Raw genomic sequence first — 19,901 nt, 5'->3', positions numbered from 1 at the left:
CTAATAAACTATTAAAAATTTTTTCAAGCTCTTCACGCGGCAATTCATGACACTTGTATATTACATTGAATCACATCAATCGTAATATATTTATTGAATATACTTATATATAAAAATATAAATGTGTGCGTGCGTGTGTAATGTAAATTTGATTGGCAAGATTCGCAATAAGCCGAATCGAGTTATCGTCAACAAAATCACTATTTTGCGGTACATTCACCATATATGACGCAAAGTCAATTGAAAAAAAAAAAGCTGAAAGTCCAGTCGTCGAAGGCTCGTGCCTTTCGGTCATTAGTCACGGGCGTCGAATACATACGATACACACACGACCGGCTCTTAAAGGCAGCGACTGGTTTTCGTGGACGAAAGCGGTAGCGAGATTGACGTAAGAAGCCAAGAAGAGGCATAACGGCACGCGTCGAGTCACGGTTACACTATTGACCCCCATTCGGGTTACCGAATTGTTACACGGACAATTTCTTATTCGATAGCGGGGCGACGCATACCAACCAGAAGGGTGGAAGGGAGGGGAAGGGAAATGCATCGCGGCCGTAAAGGCCGTCGCGTCCATTCTAAAATGATGCGGAACAGTTATCCACAGCCGTGTCTAGACATTGGAATGGACATTTGGCTACACGTCTACCGACATTCCATTGCGATCGCATCGGAAGAATATAAGTAAAAGACTTAAACAGCTCCGCGGCTAATATAAGTGCGAATGAACATGGACGCGTGATGCCTCTGTACATCTCTCTAGACGAGCGAAAACTTCCGTGCAAAAACGTGCGACCGCACCCGCACCGTCTGTGAGATCCAGGAAACGTTGAAGAATGCGGGAAAAAAATATGTGTGCGAATTTATACATAATGTAAATTAACATATGTGTTATATTTCGTTGTTTTTTTTTTTCAGTAAATATTTTTCATTTCCACACATCACATGCAAATATGTTTGCGACTATGCATATACAATATTACGATATTTATATAAAAACACATTTTTTATCGGTATATATATATATATATATGCACACAATGTATATTATGTATATATATTTATTCTATGCAATTATCATTCGCTTCCTGCATACTCGCTCGACGATATATCGAATGCAAATATCGTTTCAGTTTTTCCCTCTTTCACGTATGTATCTCTTTTTAACGTTTCTTCGATCGGAAACGGTTTGCACCTCGTTGCGATCCGTGTTGCAAAACAGACGTATTCTCGATCAAAAGAATCCATATACTGTGCTTTCTATCTCGAAGCGCAAACCAAAGTGGAATTGTAAACGAGAACATACTCTTCCTTTTATACAGGATATACCTATATAGGGTACCGTTGTCTCTGTCTCTCTCCAATTGTCTGACTTCAAATTTAAATCTTTCTTCGGTTCGCTTTTCGCGCGATCATTCTGAATGAAACATTTGACAAGAAAATCGCGCCTAAGTGTCACCAAATCAATTCAAACGGAAAATAATAATGCGAGATTCGGATGAAAATGTTTCTTGTTCGCGCACGCAACATGACATATTTTATTCGCGACATCATATATAGAATTTATGTGCTTCGTGCAATCGATATTTTTGCACGGTATAGTTGTTGTTTTAACAAAATCGCTTAAAAGTTATAATCCATCCAAAGTATATCGAATTAAATGGGATTGAAAGCTTTTCATATGTATTTAAACTTAGTTACATAAGATACGAGTACACAGGCGTTACGTCTGAGGAAAAGAGCGGCAAAGATAACAGTCCCCGATAACTAAATGCGAACATCTGTATAGAGTGAGTATAGACGAGACTTAAACGGTACTTAGCGACAGGAAAATACTTCTTATATTCATTCGATATGATATTCAATATCAAAATTTACCGTTTAACAACGCGAAATTTTGTTTCCGTTTACGATAACAGTTTGTTGCATCATTTTGCTATTTTCTTTCATTAATTTTTTTTCTTTAATTAGCTAAATATAATTAGTTAATTAAAAAACGAATTCGAGCGAAAGAAATTTTGTTTTCACCTATGAACAATCAAAGAATATTTTAAACATGAATTATGAAACATTATTATTAAGTAAAACACTTTACGATTGACGCTACCTATTATAACATAATTACTTAATTAAAAATCTGTTTGTGTTTTATAAATTGTTTACTGTAAAAAATCGTCGAAATTTCGCGAGATGTACAAATTATTACTTGCTTTTATAAATAATTATTCGGTACAATATGTCATTATATTAGTATTCAAATGCAAGAGTCTAATTAAAGTGCGAGATATAGTCGCTTTACGCAATCCAATTAGTAGCCAATGCGCGATAAGATTTTCCGGTTTATATCTGCGAGCGCATTACTAACTTGGGAATACTTGCAGAGCAGTCAGCTCACACTTCGCTCGTAAAGAATCCCACCATTAAGGGAGGCGGTATATGCGGGCACAAAAGTATGGTGTAAAACTGCTGACATAGTCGAGCATTGACCGATCCAAAGTTATTTTTCGGTCACGAAATGCGAAACTTACGGGGGGAGGGAGAGGATAGGGACCCCATGATCCCATTCCATGAATGTAAAGTTACCGGGAGAACAGTCTGCAACTCGACCATTAAAAAACTGGTTCGAGTCCACTTTCATCTGGTGTGATACGATATATAATTTGTTTCGCCGTTTGATTTGTTGTATAATTCGCACGTACACATCGTAGAATCAGAAACGAGAGAAACAAGCGCGCTCAGAGATAATTGCGTTTATTAACATCCGATACTTCCCATTTGCAGTCTATAACTTATTTAATCGACGACGTGGCATATATAACACCTCGTGCAGACGAGATGCGAAACTTATATACAAGTATGGAAAGCATCTCCTTGCTATAACTATATGTATATTGATACGGCTTGATATATGCGAGTGTGATCGGCACTTTAAAAAATAAAACAAGAACGAAGTATATACATGTAAAAGTTACGATTATCATGTTCATTAGTTTCAGATATGTTATCTCCAACATATTATCATATATTATCATTTTAATCAAATAGATATATTTATGTGGTGTGCATGTGTGTCATTGATATTTATTAAAATTATACATGCTATGTTATATTTATAACTATTAATTTCCTTGCTCAATTTTAAGCGATAATTTTCTGCGAGGGTTCCCTAAAAATGCAAAAGCAGAATTTCTATTTATTTCTTTTATTTAACTCCAACGACATCGCGATATCACTGCACATTCTACCAACATCCATACCGTCAAAAGTATGAACGAACATATCTGGAGTATACATACGCATATAAATAGGATTCTCTCGGAAACACGAGAATCGGCAGCGAAAGGAAAAGCAAAAGAAGCCTGACACGATTCCGGTCTCGTTCAATTGCGTTCAATTCTGGTTCCCGCGATCAGTTTCGTCGTGTGACTTCTGGTCGAGTCACCAGTTCAGAGGTAGGAGACGAGAATACGAGAAGAAGGTTCGCCACACGAGTGAATTTGCATTAAGGTCGGTGTACATAGAACTTCCTCATCGTGCGGGTGCTTTTCCGCGTTGCCACGTTTTTCCCCGCGGGCGATCACGCCTCTGGTTCGCGATTTCCGCGCGAGAACTGCCTCGCAACAACGATGTCCGGTCACTAATTATGTGCCGAGAAGGTGAAAGGGATCGAAAGCATTTGCCGATGGAATTCTAATTGGTCTGTTGAAGTATAGACTTGTCAAACGCGACGAACTAGGTTTTGTCCAAAGTTGATCTGTGTTAAACGGATCACACATTTCACATAAATATATAGTCGAAGAGAAAATTTTATTTCTCAATATTCCACGATTTTTCCGTTAGAGGCAACGTCGACGCTTTCGATTACGTAATGCTATGGATGATTGACATCTGTTTCCGTTATTGCACTTGTATATATGATATTGGTTGTCGCAATAGGTCAATAATTTTGTTAGAATCTGTTAAAGATATATCAAAAAATTCTTTTTGATCAACACGCAATTGTTATTCATATTAATTATACAAATCTTATTTTATATAAAAATTACACGCTCGATTTTAATATGTAATATGTAATTAATATGTTTCCGATTTGTTTCTTTACCTTTCTGTAAAAAATATTACATAAATCAATATAATCAATTGCATCAACCAATATAAAATGCTTGATAAAATGCTTATGAGACGTGTTTAATTTTATGTATCGTAACACAATATATCGATTCTACTACCATTTTTTAATTTGTTCATAAGGATATGGCATAGAGAGTTAGCACACTAACGCAGGAGAAAAATATCCGTGCGGAAAATTAAGACTTAACGCATGAAGAATTACTTGCTGCTAAAATTATGTCTCAGAAAATATTTTAGTTTCTATTATATAAGAAATAACAAGTTTTGCATACAAATTTATAGAATATATATATTCTGCGTGCAACGATAGAATTTATACTTCCCCAAGTAGAGGTAGTTATTTATGTCGATATATCATTTCTACTAATATAATTTTTACTACTTTATACTAATTTTAGAGAAAACTCGATAGCGCATAAAAACTCCTGTTTTATGGAGCGTTAAAAAATTGTTTTCGATTAAAAATTAATTCTGAATAAAAATAAATTCTACATTTTTTATATGAGTATTTAGATTTAACAGTTTTTAATTATAATCATAACGGCGTGTAATATTAAAATGGGGAAAAAATTGCTCCAATAATTGGAAACGAAATTCAATTCATCATTTAGTATCTACAGCACTTTTCTAACTGCTTAATATTTATAATGATAACGGCCGTTTCGTCGAGTGTAAAAAACTCGCGTATTCGATTCGATTCAGTGAATTCAGCGAGTTACCCTGTTGGTGACTAATTTACAACCCCGTTAAAAGCGTAATACCAGCCTGAAAATCTCTCGGGAGAGCGGCGATTCACGTGCGTTCTCCGCTCCGCTTTTTTTCGATCGGAAAGTAAAATCATTCTGAAAATCATGCCGACGTGTATCGTCCATCGCGCGCGGCGCGTTCGCCAATTTCATCGCGCCGCAGCCACCGGTTTTGCGAGAGAGGCAGCTCTAAAATGCAACGACCTCGAACTCGCGCGGACTTACGAATCCTCAAGGGCGTTCGCGCCGCATCTTCTCCCTCTCGCGCGAATACGCATGTACGTGTGTATATATACCTACGCATATATACACGCCCGATAAGAGGATCATTCCGAGTAACGTCGTATGTATAACCGGCAGGATAATGTGGCATACGGACATGGTTGCACTTCGTGCGAGAAGCCCGCTGACGGAGCGAGACGGAGCGAAATGGTAGAGAAGGCGAGTGATGCGCTGACGGCGAATAGGGGGAGAGTACCGGGCGAGGGGTACCGGGGGGCCTCCGCTACTACCAACGACTAGTTACACGTATGAAATAATCTATTATCTGGATGGGGAGTTATCTGGTGCGGGCATTGAATCGCCAAGGCCGTGGAGAAGCGGCGGAAGGGGTAAGACGGGGGGAAAGGAGCCGTAAGAGACGGAACGAGATACACGTAGCGTTATAAGGTAGAAGCGATGAGAAGGAGGCAGGGAGGGAAGGAGGAGGGAAAGAGATAGAGGCACAACGAGAGGGCAAATGAGAGGGAGAGATAGACGAGAGTCACACAGCGGTCAATGAACCTCCCCCCGACATCGAGCGCGGACTGCACGTACGTATACGTACCTACGTACTAGCTATGTTACCTGCGTACGTACGTAGATATATACGTAAGAGGTACGTAGAGAAAACCCCTCTCTGCCTACCGTTCACCCGTTGAGTTGGTGTTGCTTTCGCGGTGTGTTCCACCGCAGCTACGTCGGCCTGTGGGCGCTCACGTTGTATATACGCGCCTCGAGTGAAGCGCCTGGCAGCCGGAGAGTCTTTCCTTCTCCTCCTTCACCCCTTTCCTCTCTCTCTCCCTGATCCTCCTTCTCGGTCATCCGCTTCTTCCTGCCCTTCGCCTCCTGCTTCACCGTGTCTTCCTAGTTCAATTCCTCTTCCTCCTCGCCGCCCTTGCGAAGTGAGCATGATGCCGCGCCGGCGAGCGCGTTCGCACAGATAGACTCCACTATCTCCTGCTAAATAACCGCTGCCTAGAGTTTTACCTAGCATCTCTCCGCTAGGCTCTCTCTGGCCTCCGTCCGTCGTCCTGTATTTGCCCCAGCATCCTTCCGGCGTACCCGAGAGCGCGTATCGTTCGCGAGCGCCTAAGACCTTCCTTCGTCTGTCATATCGGCCGTCTCTGATAGTCGCCGATCCAATAATTAGGAAGAATATCAGCGATAGAAGCACGTAATTTCGCATCAGACGCCTTCGATATGGTGCCCCGCGGCGCTCGCTCGCTTCCTCTCCTCCCGATACGCGAGGAGGTGTCGAGGATGTGCTATGGAATCTCTCTTCCCCCCTGGGTACATTGATGTGCCCGGCATTTCCGCTGATTCAGTGCATTTGATTCGTGCTGCGAGGCGGGTCGTGGGTGCTTAATGCTACGCGAAGTGGCGCCGGCGTCTCTAATGCACTGCCGTATTACTTGCTCTTAATTGGTTCCGCGTTCGTCGAATTATTTCGTTGCGCGCTGTTAGATTCCTCGACCGTACGATTGATTATTATCGTTACAGCGGATCATGCTTTGTTAACCGACGTATCGGACAAATAAAGGGAAGAATGTGTTGCCTTTATTGGTGCGGACTGCACGACTTTTATTGCGCCCGTAAAATATAACCGACGAGAGAATAGGGCTCGGGCTCTCTTAATGTGCTCTCTTTTACATCGCTCGCACTTAATTAACCGCCGAGCGGTGTTATTCTCTTAAATTATGCCATTTCCCGGTATTAATACAAGGCGCTTCGAGGTAGAAGCTCCCTAGACCAAGCTCTCATGACGATTCGTTTGAGGAAAATGCGCTTGAACTTAATCATTCTCGATTAATCTTGCAACATGTTTGCAAGATGCAATTAACGATCGAAGCGGATCGTAATAATCATAATAATCGAAGCGGAGCATTTTGTGTTACGTAACTGAAAATGTGAATCTTTTTTTAGCCTTGTATTGTACTTAATCTATTTCTCTACATGCTGGTCTAACAATGTGTTCGTTGACTCGTCCGCGTGGACTAGTCTCTCTGACCAAGACTGATAGATAAAGGAAGTAATATGGTCCTGAATCATTACTGCGCAGAGACACATGAATTTTCAACAATACACAGAGGTATCTAATTTTATATGCAACAATGACAGACTTGAGCTATTTCTGCACCGAGCTCTTCAATTATAGCCCTTCTCCGTCAATTTATCATTAGTCGACTTGAATTGATAGCAGAAAAGGTAATTTTCTTCAAGATATATGTGCGTTCAAACATGCTACATGTTTAATAAAAATTTATCATTATCAGAATATGTCGCTGAAATGATAAATGCGCCGTTGTAATTATTCGTGCCTAATTAGCTTCGAGATTATATTGTTATTTATATCGACATTGATATTTTTTAACATGTATTAAAAATATTTAGTAATGTGCATTATATATTGAAAAATTTTGAAATTATATATTTTTTATCAAAGTTAATTTTTCATTATATACACAGTATTTCGCGCATCATTATAGTTTCATTTGCCGCAGCAGTCACAAAGATTGTCTGTAAGAAAATTTCAAATTTCGTCTTGTTGGCCGGTTTTTACTGAAATATTAATTTATGTTCTTTTTTTGCAAGAGAAAAGAATTTCTTCATCGAGGATTTGAAACGGCAAGTCAGCTCTGATGCCATGTGGTTTCTTTTTATCTTCGAAACTAGTAATTCAACTCAACGGTATTTATTTCGGTACTATCACGAGAACACCGCGAGGAAAGTAGGATAGTTTTATAAAGAAAAGAAATGAGACGAACTTTTATGAAGAGAGAACGGATAGAAGATCGTTTATATCGGAAATAAGATCAGAAATACATCTCATCATTTTTAATATAGAAGATGTACTAAAAACTTTTTTTGCGTAACTGTATTGTTAGTGCCTTTGTACATGAACCCTGCGGGGTTCGGTGACGTAAGCGCACGCAAGACTAGTCCCGGGCTGTACTTGCTCGCAGATCGTGCAGGCGTGATCATATTCTCGGCTTTACTGCCCCGAGGCCGCGAAACGAGCCCCCGTATCTACAATTATAAATGTTTATGTCATTACGGAGATTAGAGATCCGATTCATCGTGACACATTGAATATACGCGTAGTATTATATCCGCATAATTGCGGTAGCAGAGTAATATAGAACTTAATCTTGCGTAAATTCAGAACGTTATGCCCCCTTCGTGCGTGAAACGGTATAAATCGCGGCGGACTCTTCCGTCGCTGAGAATAATGCATTGTTGATTTAGGTTCAAACCCAATCCTGTCCAATCCCCGCGCAGATTAGCCCGAAGCGTTACATGTAGATGTTACTAGCGGACACAAATAGGTTACATGGAAAACAGGCTCGGAACATTTAATCTTCCGACGGTCGCTTCCTTTCTACATCCCGCGATCACTCACATCGTACGCCGTTATTTATCATTGTGTAACACAATCTAATATATGTTACGTAATGACGATAGCAGTCGTTGAAATGTGTAAAATTATTTTTTGTGAAATATATATTATACAGAAACATCTACAAAGATTTCATTTAAATTGAATTCAAAATTAATATCTACAGTTTAAAACATTCTCGTGCAAATCAACATATGTGCACTTTGTACGCGGATGCGAAGATGAAATAGTCTCGCTAGTAACTTGTACTTATCTGTACTCATTTTCAAGTCATCTTCCTCTGCATTGTAAAACCGCGGCTTTAAGATATTGTGTGTATGAAATTTTATCGTCAAAGTGCATAATCTCTATACATACATACATATCATGTCAAAATTATTTATATAAAATATTTTCTATAATATTCTAGAAGCTATTTTTTAGGTATTTTATTTTTTTCCAAAGACAAACATATATGGGTATATTTGAACACATTTCAATTCTCCATTCACATACGTTGATCTGCTACGAAAACTCGTCGTATTCTTTCGCCTAAACTCATTATATCGTGAAGCTGGTCAAGTGCTGAAGTACTGGTGAACGTTTCTCGCGCACCATCACGGGATACAGCAGGGAAAACTCGTTTCGCGAAAGTGATCGTACGGTAGCGAGCTGGAATTGAATTACGATCTGTCAATTATCGTATAACATCATGGTCCGCCAATTCCTGTAAATGGCGCTTATGTGAATCCGTGATTAATCGAATCGCGCACGCAAACGCGGTATTTCATTTTCGTCGTTACTCGCGTAATGTTGTTCTTGCTCTTAGAGAAATTCCGCACTTTATGTACATATATTGCCGATAAATCTTTGCAAGCGCTTATAACCACGAGAATTACGAATTCGACAAGTTTGTGTGGTCCACGTGTTTTCTCACGGATGCATGCATGCATACATAGGTAAAAGAGAAAAGAGGCAGTGCGAAAGAACGACGATAGGAAACGGTCTTTTCCGTCTTTTCAACGATGGAGCTTTGAAAACATACATAGATTGACTATAGGCTGTCCTAGATAAAGACGAAGCCGAGAGTGGTTGAACACTTGGATCACGTTCAAATATTTTTCGATAAAAGTCCTCAAGTGCTTTTGTGTTATGTCGCGTAGCAGCGTACGAACTTCATCTTTTTCGTTTCGTGAGTGCATATATTGGTTTGTATCAACACACAAAAAATTTGCATAACCGCTTTTCAAGCAACATTTGATTTCAAGGTTGATGTATATATAAAACTTCCTGTAGTAGAGAATAAAATCGCATAACATTTCACAAAATTTTAAAATACAGATCAAAGTAAATAAATGTTTTTTTTTTAATTATAACTATAGATATGCTGGAATAATACTAGTTTAACGATCCTAAAGAGCAAATTAAAACTGAATAACATCACAGGAAATGATATCTTTTATAGGACACTTGAGAATTTTCACACCCTTGAACTCACTAATTAGGTTTTGTATATTATTTACATTTTATTTTTATTGCACACATTTTATCACTGAATATTGTCTGATTTTTATCTTACGTTAATAACATATTAACGCAAACTTCATATTATAGAATTATAAAAGTCGGAGTAACGTGATCACGTTGAAAGGTAATTGCAACAACGGACATGGGTGTTTTTTGAGCAGTTGAGCATACTAAGGTGACTAATTTGATTAATGACACCGTCACGCAATTTTCTGGTTAGAATGTTAGGAAGAAGCATAATCGATTTACATCTATTACGATAAAATGGTTATTATGTATCGTGAGCTAGTCATTCGGGACAAGTTTTGCCGGCAATCACTGTAAAGCTGCGGTATAACCCGCGCGCTCTTATCAATTCATCATTCCTCCTGTCGTTACTGTATGACAGCACTAAAGTGGTTTACATTAACGTGTAATGTATACAGCGCGACGTAAGAAAATACAATGATATAAAACATCGCGCAATGCGTACCTGGGTATTATGAATTATTAACATATCGTGGGTAATGTTATGTGCATTCTCTTAAACATCCAGCTATTAGAATCCGATAGGTCCATTAATATTCAATATGTACAACACGTTGCGTTCATATACGTACAAGATTATGATCAATCTCTACGGCATAACTCCGAATTCTTTCGCGCAGGTCAGGAATGCACGCCGATACAGTTTCTAGCACGTTGCCTAGCGGACCCAAGGTCAAAGTACTGTTCAAGCATCGACGGACTTCCGCGATAAAAGACGATCCGGAAGTCTAAAATTCCAGTCTATGTAGTTACGATCCCGAGTAACGTACCTTCCGTTTCCTCGCGCGCGCGCGCGCATATATAGCCGGGGGATATAAATACATATTCAGAACCTGCGTTTAACAGACTAACGGCATTTATACATGTAGAAATCGAATAGAGCTAACACAAGCGGCGCGGCCAGGGTTAATTGGACTTCGGCTTTGACCCTTCGACGTTTCGTGCTGATATTTCGCGTCGAAAATTATTCTTCGCCGCCTGTCTATAATTACATCGCGAAAAGAATCGCCATCTCATCAGATCGCCGTGCCGTACCGTTGTTAAACATTGTAAAAAGGTCTAATTTCAACTTCGGAAGCTGCCGAGTAACGGCAATGAAACTTTGTGCGATAATATTTCTATTCGCGAGCGTTTATCTAAGATATATTATATATGTATATAGCGCATATATGATGTAACGAGTTCGAAATAATACCGTATACCTATTCTCTCTCGTATTCTGAAAAAAAGTACAACGAATAATATCGCCCGAAAGCAGCATATGAAATTTATTCAGCTAGTCAGATACACATGGCTAAGTGCTGTTACTAGTTCAGCCGCAATTGCAGTTGCAGGATTTGCGCGTGCACGACTAGTAACACCAAGTTGCGGTGCAAAAACTTGGCGTGCCCGGTTCGCATTAAATCATGATGAGCATCGCATCGTATTTTCTCGTACTACCTAAATGTGCAAATACACGTCCGGTAACATGTGTGCGTAGATATTAATTGGTATATATCAAGTGTATCATATTTGCTATGTAACAAATAAGTATATGTTACTTTTACTCTTGCAAAATGTCTCTTATTCTTATACTGTGTTTTTTGTTTAACATCGAGTATTAATTAATAGCATGTATAACGAATTCAAAATAACACTGTACCTATTCTCTTTCATTTCTGAAAAAAAAAAAAAAATACGACGAATCACACGCGCAATTTATTTTATTTTTTAAAATATCCCTATAAATTAAGCTCATTCGATTACATGTATCTGCGCGATTATATCTCTGTTTATTCACAATGAAATAAATCATATCGAAACTCACAAAGAGTGCGTTTAACGCGAAAATCTTAATAAATTCGCAATTTCTTGTACCAGTATACCAATGTACCGATCACCTAGATTCCGCGTGCTTTTCTACTAATTCATGCAGAATATCACCGATTGCGTCGTGCATGCTATGCATTTCTGCAATCGGTAGACGGGATGATTTTCCAGTTTTTGCTATCGAACTGGCAAGGTCGTCCACTGCAAATCAGAATCGTCGTCACGGATGGATGTAATTATGGTACGACGATAAGACGAGGGCATACTTTGCTTCACGGAAACACACGCGCCAGCGCGAGCCTGTACTAACGAAGTGGCAGTGAAGAACGATAAGAACGCTATATAGCTGATGTGCTCGACTCGCGTGCAAGCATTCTACAATGTGTAAACAGTGCTTAGAGGAAGGCATATAAGTTTCTCATGTCCCGCCATGCGAGACGCTTTCCGCGAAGGTATCGGTAAATGTTTGCTAGGAAGGGGACAACTCCTGATTTGCTTAACTCCACCGCGATGTGTTGTGTGTTTTCATATGTGAGTTTAACATGTTTCTTCGGGGACACATAGTAGCCGCCAAGTGCATGCGCCTTAACTATTACGATATTACGAAGCCTGGCTTGTATAATGCTTGTTTACACTAGTATAAATAGGATGCAATATTGTTACATAAATCGCAAGATCGCTGCGAAATTGAACAGCACTGTACTGAAGGGGAGTATGACATTTGCAAACATCTGCATAAAATGCAAGCAGGAAATGTGACCTGAACGTTAATATTTGCATTAGCGCCATGATAGGTGACACTTTACGCAAAAATGTCGTTCTTCTTTAAAACTAATCAATTAGTTGCAAAATATGAAAATCGACGAATATTTAATCAATTCAATTTGCTATATAGACAATAAGACATAGTGCATGACTGCATTAAAATTATATTGTGAAATGCGGTCGCAATAATATACTATTTCATTGTAAGATTTCACTACGCGACATAAATTTGAATGGTCAATTGAATTAGAAGGATTCTCATTGATCTATTAACCAATACAATTATAAAAGCAATGGCATTATTGTATGAGATATCAAGCATCGATCTTTGTTAGATAATAATTTAAATATAATGTACGTCAGTTGATTTAACAATGATATTTATTTGTTGGCTTCGTCCAATGTAACGCATTGTGTAATGGGAGCTTATTTATTAGATTATGTCAGTAAAAAAGTGATGATGTGACAATATTTTATTATAATTCTATCTTTTATTAATTAAAAGAGATATTATGCGCATGTTGTGTATTTAATATAAAAAATATTTTTTACTATAAAATAAAAAGGATTTATCAATAACGAATTTATATAATTATTCTTCTATCTTATTGTTAGTTTTTTTTTATTTTAAATTTGCCATTAAATTAACCTTTTCGTACTCACAGACGAATTATCTCGTATCCCGGTGTCGCGTAACTGACGCTTTCCCTTTTCGAACCACTACAAAATGCATCGAAGCGTATGCATGAATTCAAGTGCGAACGCTTGAATGAAACAACTGCATCGCTCGGGAATGGAGGCTGGAGGCAGATAGCTTTTTCCTCTGCTTTGATTTGCTTTATTTTTTCAAAATTCAAAAACTGTTATGTACGCCTTATATTTGTTACTGCCATAAGAAATATTTTCAATATCTGTCAATTTTTCCTATTAAATTAGAAATAATAGATATTTTTAAGAGCTTTTTAGAGAATCAAAAAATAAAGCATATAGAGTCAAAAATATTTAAAACTGATATGTAACACAAAGGGCGGAGGAATAACAATTTTAAATATTTCTATTTATTAAAGTATCAATGTTGACCATTTAAAATTTTGTTTTATGTATACAATATGAAGTACATATATTAAAATGAAATAATGTAGAAGAAACTTTCGTAAGTTTTCTTTTTTATATTTCATCTATATTATCATATATATTTATCTAGTCAATCTTTACCACAGAAAAGCTGGTGCTACGAGATACTAAGAGATAAAGTGTCTGACCGGATCATGAGTTGCGCCACAGGCGACAGTAAGTGAGCTGGTGTTGATTTATGAGAAATACATATACTAGTACTTATTTTTTGAGAATTATTTTTCTAAGGGATATTATATAGTGAGAAATATATAACTTCCGATCACGAGAATGTTTATTATATTAAATACTGTCGTGAGAAATTGCTTGCTTACAGCATGGGTTTTTATATATATGTTGTATGTATGTGTGTATATGATTTTAAAATATATTTATTATATTACTTTTTGCGTAGATATGCTTTTACTTAAATGCTACTGCAAAAATCTGACATTATATAATAATTTTCCCAGCTAACACATATTTTTTGCATGAATTTCTTGAAAGAGATATTCATCATAATTACACAAGAATATGTATACTTCATCTTCATTTAGACTCTTAGAAGTTTTTACATAGCGGGCACAGCGCCTCTCGGTAATAACTATGTTACTGAAATTAACGAGCAGCAATAGAGATCAAGCGTGAGATTAGCAAGTATATCATATTCAAGGCAGCAAAAGCATCACCACTGGGAATAGTCAATAAGGATGGCGCATATTCGAGCACTCGATTATCCTTGAAAGCGTTTTCGGTGGCGAATCGTAAGCTTAAAAAATAGTGCGAGAGTACAGCAGTCATAAAACATAGATCCCTAGTTGCCTTTAAAGAAGGTTACCAGCTTTTCCTTCTCCCCCCCACCGTCGTTCTTTTTACCGACTTTAATTGAAGCCCTGTATAACTTGAGAGATCCCTCCATCTCGTTGCTGTTTCTTTTTTTTCCGCTGACTGCATTACTGTTCGCTCTCGATGGAACACAAGGACTCTATGAAGAAATTTATGCTTTTATTGCATAGAAAGATGCAGACCGAGTGTACATACACACACCACCGAGTGTATGTATGTACCTCACCGGTACTGGAACCCGAACAACGCATCGTAAAATATCCGTAGATTCTACAAACTTCGCGGTGTGCATTTTCTCAGGATGATTCTTACTACGCAGATATAAAATAAAGATCTCCGCGGCAATAATGGATGTAATTCGGTGCGTTTCTGATGCTTTGACTTATGTATCGACAAAATTACCTACATAAAATCATAAACTCTTTAAAAAATAATGACTATATAAACTTATCTAAAGTTTTTTTAAGCGCAGATTTTTTAGCGAGTTTGAAGTCAATCCTATGTGAATAAAAATTAGAGTGGACCTTTTTTTCCGTTTTTCAATTTTTGCGAAAAGTCATTTATTTTCTGTCACTTAAAAAAAAATCGATGTCACTCTAGATATATTTTAAGAATTATTAAGCTTTTTTTCTATGATTTTTCTTCAATAAATTTTTTTTTCTAACAAACGCCATTTAACTAGTCAGCTTTACGGACGCTCAACATTTAATATCTGAGAGAATTGACGTCGTTTGACATCTTTCGAGTTTATGCACGATGGCAGAGAACTCTTGGAAACGCTACCGTAAGCCGCATTGCACGCAGATTGTTAGAGCTTCCTCGCTCGCGTTTGACGCTCCTGAAGCACTCTATTGCTCCTTCTTTGATGTGGCTACTTCGGATGTTATGTTGCATGATAATATTATTATATGATAAATATATATTTGTGTGCCACGCGTTGAACGTTATATGTACATATATTATGTATTGTGCATTATCGCAAATATATGATTGGACAAGTTCATCTTTCGCCGGATTTGTTACGATTGCTCAAACTTTGTCAAAAACATATAAATCGTATGCGAGATCACTGGATTATGATGAATATTCACGTTAATAAATTTTCAACTGTGCCTCTGGCTGTATGCTTCACGTTTTGCGTTTGTGATTCGAATTATTTATGTTCGCGTATAAAGCAGAGTTACTGAGTTATTAATCAAAATTATTAAATTTCCAAATAAGTTTTCCAAATAAGTTAGACCTTTTTCTCAAGTACAATCGTAAAAAAATATAGATTTCTGTATTGATTATGAATTTTAAAATATGTTCACATTTTACGATTCACGCATGATGAAATCTCAATTTTTAATATTACAAATTACAAATCAAAGTTACTTTAATTAAAATTTTAATGTAAAATATTGCTTTTTTATTCTTATATGAAAATTTTTTATTTTAAATTATATTTTTGAACTGATGCTCTAATTCTTTTGAACTGAAATGTTTATTTAATAATTTTCCTCATTTATTTTCCATGAAATTTTAATTGAAGAAATTACATTATTAATGTATTTAAATGTTGTATGATTACATGAAACTTGAGAGAATAATTATTTTCTATTAACAGCCACAAAATAAAAAAACAAAAACAATGTCAATTCTCATTTCATAAACTAAAATTTATATTTTTCCGCGATTTGGTTACACATAATATAAGAGTTTAAAAATTAAAAAATATTGAAGAAGTTTATATTTAATGCACAAAGAGAGCAAGAAAAGGGCACAGTTGTAAAAGATTACGAGTGTGCTAGAAGTATACAATAAATTGCACCGCTTCCTCAGAAGTTCACTCGTAAAAAGTTGTGTGTATATCATAAAAATCTTGAAAGTAAATTTGTATATTAAGATAACCGAACTTTATAATATAGTGTAGAATAAGATTAAACTTCCGAAAAGTGGCATTTATTCGAATTTAATAATAGAATTTTATCTAAAAATAAAGAAGAATTTCAGAAAAGAGGGGAATCTTTTTTGACAACGTTGAAATTAAAAATCTCTCTCATATATATCATTTTTATAACGTCATAAGTATTCTAAAGTTCTTGATGCATTACTAATGTCACATATTCAGTTTCCATATAATAGAATATTCATAATTTTGGATATTCTATTTTATCAAAATTTTCATTCTTATCAAGACAAGGTGATTGAAAGCAAAGTCCATTCAATTGTTTAACGTTTAACGCGTGAAGAAATGTAGACTCGTCATTGCACTTTAGGTAAAATTCTCGAGATCTTACATTATAGTGTACTTTCGTTGGTGGTCTTTTCCTCCGACATCTTTGCGCAAAAGAGTAAAGTTTTTCCGCCGCTTGTGTATAAAACTAGGGGCAGGAAGGTCTCACTCCTACCTGTGTTTCTTTCACGTTTATAGCCTTTTCAGCTAAACTTCCGGACCATTAATTTACATTAGGACATTTTTCAAGAGCGTGCTAGCTCCTGGCACCGCGCACCTTAAAATTGGCGAACTCTTCTTTTTAACGGTTCTCCTCTCTTACACGGAAAGAGCCCTCGAGTCGCTTCCCCACGCCCCTTGTCGACGTCACGCTTGAATTCTTCACCATTAAACGACGACGCGACGGAAGAAGGAAAGGACGAACGGAGGGTATATATGAGATAACTTCAAAATTTCATTTAACGACGTCGCGCGCGAGCCAAAGGCGCTGGCAGTCATTAAATCACCGCTCGTGACGGGTCTGTCATACACAGCTTGATTGATATGTAAACGTCGGCCCATCAATACCGGCGTTTTTAACACAACGTGTTTACATAATCGTATAAGTGCTACATATATCACTTCATAATTTCATTACAACGCCTAGATAATTCGCTCGCGCGAGTCCATTGCGTCGACATCGAAACAACAAAGGCACATCAAACGTCCTCAAGTAATTTATTAACTCGTAAAACGCATTGAAATTAGCTTGTGTTACCCATTTTTGAATTTTTTGATCATTAAATCTTCATGAGGTCATTAAATCTTCGGGCATGAGAACTGTATATCATACTTAAAATTTCATTAACGATTTGCGCTATTAAAGCGAGATACGATACATATGTAATATAATACAGGATACGTTAATTTTAAAATAATATACGTAATTAATTTTATGCTATTACGAATATTCTTTATTTTCGATATTTTTTGTTCATTATTATAATAATGCGTAGCTATAACCACTACGATTAGGGTACTATTAAAGAAGAAAGAATGTTCATTTTGCTGCACGAGCAGAGAGGATAAAAAAATTGTTTTTAAAATAAAAGTTTATATACGTTTCCAGGATTGTGCGCTGTGAAAAAAATACAACCATCGAACGTATATCGTTTTCAAAAAATTCGAGCAAGAGAACCCTAGAATATCGACGGCAGCTCGCGATCGAAAAAAAATTGCTCATAAAATGCGCCGCCATGGATGTCAACGTACGGGTTTAACGTTTGTTCGCGTAGACGTCGAAATAGGAATGGAATAACTGTCGCTGACATCATGTCAACGACAACACAAATATCTACCGGCTATCTGCCAATATTTTCAGCTGTAATATTTGTATTATACATAAAATGCGACAGTTGTATGCGGCTGCGCATAAGCCTCTGCTGATGTAATTTTTGATTTTATATAGCGTTTGCGCATACACACAGAATTTTCATCAGCGAATATTGGGAATATAAAAGGAACTTTGCGGCACCAATCGAATTTTCTTGTCCAACTCAATATGAGGGTAATAATGAAATCGAACTCTTTTCTTGTTACCCCGTTAAAGGATGATGACGTACTATTCCGCTAGAAACGCACACTTTATTCTGTCGATCTGTTTCCGCCCCTTGCAGCTACATTCATTTCTCATTTCGAACACGTCGAATGCTCGGAGCAGAGTTAAACTCGAAAATAGAAGAGAGAAAATCAACTTATGAAAGCCGGTGCTCGATCTAACAAGTCCCTGTTTAAAGTTCACGACTTAAGTTGCAAAGTGTCAATGACTCCGATGCTTCTAAATTGTATTTAAACAAAATAGTTTATACCTGAGCAAATTCGTGATGAGAAATTTGGTGTGTGTGTGTGTGTGTGTGTGTGTGTAGAATAAATACCACAAAGCGAATAATTGATTTTAATATTTATTTTACGCAAGCACGTTCAAATATATATTAAAATGTTTATATATTTTAAAACAAAATAAAAATAATCTCGTAAAATATATCTAAATATTTTTGAAAGTTGAAATATTGCATTAAAAATATGTAACTATGACAAAAACACAAAGTAATATCTCTATGTACGTTATTTATTAATATATATTATTGTTAAACATTTTCACACATTAGCAAGTATATATAAATGTTAAGATTTTATAAATTATATAAAAGAAAAAGAAAGTCTTTAAATATTTTGTTCTCCGAATTAAAAACGTGTATAATATTCAAAATTAGTCAAAATTATTCAAAACAACCAGTAAAGGAAAGATATATTTCTGATTTTACTTATCAATATGTTGTTATATTTGTGTACCCGTATTTTACTTATGCCACTCAAGATAGATTCACATGAACGAATCTTTGTGTTTCTGTTTCAGCACACCCTCACGGGCCACTGCGCAAAGGTGATGGCGGCAAAGTTTCTTGGCGAGCCGTCAAAAGTAGTTACGGGAAGTTATGATCGCACGTTAAAAATCTGGGATCTGCGCAGCAAAGCATGTAAGTAAACGTTATTCTATCGATTAATATTGTAGAACGTTTTTCGTGAGACATCTACTAATAACGACGTTGCAAAATAATACATACATATATATATATATGTATATGAAACTTTAAACAATTAATTACTAGTGTCTTGAGTGTCAATATTTCAGAAATTGCACGCTTTCATTAATCGAAAGAAAGAATCAAAAGATTCGATCCAAGTTTTCACGAAATAATTTCAAGATATTTTAATGAAACTAACTTATGCAAACCAATTCTGAATCTAATCTGCGTATATTTACTGACAATTGAAATCTTGCTCGGTAATCTCGAAATTTATGGTCTCCCGCAGTGTGCAATAAAGCTAAACATTTTGTAGACGAACAAAAAGAAATAAGCAGCGATTCTTTGCGCGGCTGACATATCAGGTTGCATAATATTAACGCGGTATTCGTTCTTGTAAATCGTAATAGAAGCGCAGAAGATATGAGCTAAAAGTAATGTACAGCATTAGAGAGAAAGAGAGAGAAAGAAAAGGAGAGAAAGAAAGCGGTAATCACGTTGCCCATTATCCCTATTAGTCGTTG

The 19,901-nt window shown here is 36.7% G+C and overlaps 1 protein-coding gene and 1 long non-coding RNA gene across 5 annotated transcripts in view; one reads left to right on the top strand and one right to left on the bottom strand.

Moving 5' to 3' along the window:
- The window catches only part of Atg16 (Autophagy-related 16), a 397,081-nt gene that overhangs the window by 346,556 nt on the left and 30,624 nt on the right, over positions 1–19,901 (top strand). For all 4 annotated transcript variants that reach the window (XM_083033334.1, XM_083033335.1, XM_083033337.1 and 1 more), the window contains one exon: positions 19,209–19,329. In XM_083033334.1, the coding sequence (XP_082889460.1) occupies positions 19,209–19,329 (121 nt within the window). The remainder of the gene's footprint in view (positions 1–19,208; positions 19,330–19,901) is intronic.
- LOC145933543 (uncharacterized) overlaps positions 1–19,901 on the bottom strand; it is an 82,700-nt gene that overhangs the window by 54,214 nt on the left and 8,585 nt on the right. The gene's annotated exons all lie outside the window — the stretch shown is intronic.

The sequence above is a fragment of the Prenolepis imparis genome, unplaced genomic scaffold (genome assembly GCF_030444845.1).
Source record: "Prenolepis imparis isolate NDT839.2.m4 unplaced genomic scaffold, iyPreImpa1.0 SCAF_3, whole genome shotgun sequence".
Taxonomy (NCBI): Eukaryota; Metazoa; Arthropoda; class Insecta; order Hymenoptera; family Formicidae; genus Prenolepis; species Prenolepis imparis.
This window is presented reverse-complemented; position numbering and strand designations above follow the sequence as displayed.